At 41.8% G+C, this 5,181-nt stretch overlaps 1 protein-coding gene across 1 annotated transcript; it reads left to right on the forward strand.

Moving 5' to 3' along the window:
* Nucleotides 1-8: 8 nt before the first annotated feature.
* On the forward strand, nucleotides 9-3,505 carry LOC147848861 (PHD finger protein PERSISTENT TAPETAL CELL 1-like; the record flags this gene model as incomplete). Its single annotated transcript, XM_087338021.1, has 3 exons — nucleotides 9-355; nucleotides 1,075-1,556; nucleotides 1,713-3,505. Coding segments are annotated over 3 exons (2,622 nt in total), but the record flags the coding sequence as incomplete, so codon positions are not given.
* Nucleotides 3,506-5,181: the final 1,676 nt, after the last annotated feature.

The raw sequence follows: 5,181 nt of genomic DNA on the forward strand, positions 1-5,181 counted from the left end.
CTGCAGGGTGGAGCCACCATCTGATATCAAATCGGCGATATCATTTCATCATACCGTCGCCACAGATAGGAGACAGACCTCTGGGATCCATATCTGCATCAGAGGTCAGTGGCAGGGTTTGCCCAATCTGCCATGAACCCGTCCATCCTTCTGCTTCTTGCTGTTCATCGTGCACAGTGGAAGCTGTATCGGAGAGCATACTCGACCTCAAGACTCATCTTCTCCATGGAGTTCTCCATTGCAATGGCTTCGGCCATCTTCTCTGTGTAAATGGGCGGGAGAATGGATCAGAATACGTATCAGGAAGAGAAATAGTGGACCTGTGGGATCGTATATGCGCCATGCTTCGTGCAAGGTACAGTCAGACGTGTATTTATGTATCTGTAATTACTGTGCTAATTAGTTAATAAACGAAAATCTTACAGACCTTACGACAGAATGGGCTAGCGAACTGCGTACTGCTGGATTATTTAATCATTTATAGCTTATGATAGATAACTCGACATACATTATTTTCTTGAGGACTGTAATTTGCATCTGCCAGTTGCAGGAAATATATCTAATGACGTTCTGGAGTACTTAAGAATGGGCCCTTTAATCCTGTGAAATAATTATCCATAAAAAGATAATCTTGAATAATAGTTTCATCGGTGACACTAATCTGAAACAGTTTCCTGATCATATAATTTAGCGGTTATGAATATCTGAATAATGTCCAGAGGAGCCGAATCAAAGCCTTCCGCTAAAATAAGGACAGGACCCTTTTTCATATTAGCAAGCAAGTACTCGTTTGTTGAGGGGGGGGGGCGTCCTGTATCGACAATACTGTAACATCAGTATTACCCAACAAATATTGCATTTCGCTAGATAATGGTTGGATGGATCAGAAATGATTTGATAGAATATAAAGAGAATCGGAGTTGAAAGGGATGGATTTAAAAAATAAGCTGGAGTTGGATTGGAAGGGATATTAATGGAGTGGATTAAAAAAGTATGGTTAAAAACTGATTGAACTGGATTGGATTTGCAATTGAATGGAATCGAATGGAATTGAATTGAATCGTTGGATGGCAGGAAGGTGAGCGTGGAGGACGTGACGAAGAAGAAAGAATTGGAGCTTCGGCTGCTGCATTGTGTGGCTTATGGGCAGTCGTGGTTTGGCAGGTGGGGATACAGGTTCGGCCATGGTAGCTTCGGGATCACGGAGCAGGTATATGGGAAGGCCATCGAAGCGATCCGAGGCATGCCTCTCAGCGTCATGCTTCAGCACTTCCATGGCTTGGGTTCGGATCAAGACACCATAGCCATTATCGTCTCTCGTTACCAGCGCCTCGCTCTCATCACTTCCACGTCTTCTTCGTCTCCACCTCCTCCTCCTCCTTCTTCTTCTTCGTTGCAGACTGTCGGTGACCTCATCCGTTTTATGATCGAAACCAAAGCCAAATTACCCAAGCTTGAGTGCAGCTTTAATGGCAATCGACCTCAATCAGACCATCGTCTGCAACCAAGGCATGCTGCAGATCAACAACTTCGCAGAAGTAATAACAGTACCACAGGTAGATTCATTAACGGAGCTGGCAAAGAAAACAACGTTACTGGGTCTGCCTCTTCCTCTTCTTCGTTGAATTCGTCTTCTTCTTTAAATTCTTCTTCTTCTTGGAATTCTTCCAATTCTTCCTCTTCGAATTCTTCCAGTTCGAATTCATCTACAGGTTATCTAGATAACATTAACATGCCTAGCTGTAGATGGTCTACGAAGCGATTAGAGCTCGCAACGCAGGTGATCGTTGAAGCTTTGAAGAATTGTGAGAAGAAATGGATGCCAAGACAAGACGTCCGAGACGCTGCAAGGGTTTATATTGGCGACACAGGTCTTCTCGATTTTGTTCTCAAATCGTTGGGAAATCGAACTGTGGGGAATTATACAGTCCGCAGAGCAGTGAATCCTCTCACCAAAGTGCTTGAATACAGCCTCGAAGACACTAACTTAAGCTCTACCATGGCTAGAAGCTCCGATAGTACAGGTGGGATATTACTGTCGAATAGTTCCAACACGTTGACGAACTGTGACTTCTCTGAAGTGAAAGATCATCAGAAGAACGGGACTTCGAAAGGATCGCCAGACATGAGTACAGAATTATTAAGCTTGGAGTATCAAATCGGAAGAACGGATGTGCAGAAGGATATATGTTATCTGTACAGGCATGTATTGGAAAGCTATAAACCTGCTAAAAGATCCACCAAGGTCTCTCATGCTCTCAAAGCCATACCCACAGCTTCAAGGATTATCCTAGACACTAAACAGATGATGAAGGATTACAGGGGTGAAGTTTCAAGGAAATGTAGTTACAGTAACAGTACACTAGATTGGGGTATGGATGATGATGATGAAATGCTGAGAGTTATGTGCACTGTGGAATTGAGAGAAGAAGCGGAGTTAGCTGAGTATGCGGAATTGGAAGAGGTTTGCGATCCGATGGATCCCGCCGATTTGATGGGTTTGATTCAGATCAATGGATCTTCGACTGCTGATCGAGCAGAAATTATGGGGACTTGTGATGGTGATGGTGATGGTGATGGTGGCGATGGTGAAGCAGGGTTATTTGATGAGGTTTTAGAGGTACTGCTGGGCGATGGTAATGAGATTGATGAGGTTCTAAATATAAACGGAACCAATAATAGCGTCAATGATAGAATGAGCAAGGAGAATGTGGATGATGATGATGATGATGATCATCATCATCGTGGAAGCAATATGAGTGGATCAAATATGAGCAAGTCTAGCATGAATACTACTAACCAAAGAGTAATCACCAACAATATTGGGATTGGTAATATGAATGGAGTGACTACTACAAGTAGTGGCAGTGCAGGAATGATAAATAGCAGAGATTACAAACCTAATCATATCGATGGTGATCATGACATTAGCGTTAACGGTATGGGTATGGGTAGTAGGACCGTAACGAAGACGAAGAGGAGACGTCCGAACCCGCCCCCGGAATTGGTGGTTCTCCCTCCCCACGCGACCGTCGGAGAGCTGAAGAGGGAGGCGGAGTGGGCATTCCGAGACACCTACTTTGCAATGCGTGGCTTCAAGATCGAGTCCATCCCTTCTCTACCGGGTGTCGACGATGACGACCTCCTGTTCGGGAACATCGAATCGGGCTCTCACATTGTCATCCGAGGCACCTCGAGCCTAGAACATGAGATCCTAGAGAGCTGTACCACCTCTAGTGGTACCAATGGTGCCATCCCTAATGCCTTGGATATGGTTCGCGTCAAGAAGCATGTTGTGATGATGATGAACGAGTTTCGGTTCGAAGGCGGTAGCGATAGCTGGGTTGTGGACTGCCCGTGTGGCGCGCAGGATGATGACGGGGAGCGGATGATAGCATGTGATGTGTGTGAGGTCTGGCAACACACGAGGTGCGGGGGGATCGCCGATTCCGACGCGATACCCCTACGATTCCTCTGCAACAAATGCTCCATTGGCTTCTTCTAAATTATGATCCCCTTGTTGTGTAATACACCTTTTTAGTTGTAATTCAAATCCATCACCATGTTGTGCCTAGCATGTACGCTGCTAAATTAGAAGAAGTGGAAAATGCAATTGGCCCTTAGAGCCTTAGCATCCATGTAATTGCCATGAATTAGTCTAGCTTCTATCTTTTAAAACTTACAAATTAATTAGATCGGTAGTAACTGAGACCTTCAATTAGTTAGAATCTTAATGAATGTATGATCACCCACCCCCACTCACACTCAAGTTGCTTCACAGCGCTTGTACTACTAGTAATTAAAGCTGAACTACGCTTTTAGGTAAACCCTCTTGTTGTATGGTCTTAGTGCTTCTTCTAATATATACTAACTATTATTCTACATGGCTTTGTTTCGCTATAATTTGGCTTTTATTGCATGCCTGTCAAAATCGATTATGTAAATGCATCCATACCACAGACTACAGGTGAAGTATTGGCCAATCCGACCAAATAATGACATTTATATATCGTACACTATACATTTATGCATTCATTATGCACATGGAATGCAATATATATATATATATCTGATGATTTAGCAGCTCCCATGTATCCCCTCGGTCGTTCTTCTCAAACCTTGCTGAATCAATGGATTCTATGTAACACTTCATACCCAAATATTATTGATGCATGATTGGCATAATGGTTACTGTAGTTTACCAACCAAACCAATCAAGATTATAAGTACCACACTAGAACGGGGCTCTTTTCTAGCATTCCGTTTGCAGTACTTTTACTTATTATGTTTTATGCCATTACATAGGGGTACCACTACATAGGGGTACTGTAAGAAAAACTGAAAAAGAAAACAAAATCAAAAGGGCGGCAAATCAGAAAAGAGAGTGAACACAACAAGCGTTAGAAAAATACGTTAGAAAATGTAATAGGGTATTTTTTGTATTTTCATTCCCATATTTTTAATTAGCTAAACTTTAAGGGAAAAGAAAACAATTTCATCTCGTCGTTGTGCGTGGGTGTGAAATTTTATTATTATTATTTTTTGTTTTTTAAAGATATCCTGTCATTATGTCATTAGTATAAACAATTTACAAGATTTTAAACCTCTATGTGGTTGGCGGGGGAAACAACCATTTCGGCGGCTGAAAATGCCAATAAGGAGTGCCATAATTGGATGTCAAGAATGGAGTAGTTGTGCCTGGGTGTGAATTGTATTTTTGATGCCCCATTTTCCCAACAAGTGGTACCAAGAGCCGAGGCTAATATGTTTCGTAAGATTAGAATATGGATGAATCCTTTGGTGGGATGCTTAAGTTAACTGCACCCAATTATTCAATAAGGAAGTCTAAAACAATGGATTTGTTATTATGCAAGGATTTGTTGTTGTCGGTACAATGTGGTACGACAAAACCAAAAGGTATAGGTATAGGGACTTCGGAAGTCGTGCATTTAAAAACAATAACACATATATGATGTTTAATTGATATGAGTTTATATAATAGCTTTGATGATGAAACCAAAGTTGATGTTTTGTGGAAGAAATTTGGGGGTATGTTTAAAACTAAGAATGCATTAAACAAAGTATTTGTATTCAAAAATATAATAAGATTAAGATATCACGATGACTCTAGTATGGCAGAGCACCTAAATGTATTTCAAGGGTTGATCAATCAAATCCCTA

This window comes from Azolla caroliniana, unplaced genomic scaffold (genome assembly GCF_043228905.1).
Source record: "Azolla caroliniana isolate FFs.n. ecotype wild unplaced genomic scaffold, voAzoCaro1.0.p SCAF_197, whole genome shotgun sequence".
NCBI classification, from domain to species: domain Eukaryota; kingdom Viridiplantae; phylum Streptophyta; class Polypodiopsida; order Salviniales; family Salviniaceae; genus Azolla; species Azolla caroliniana.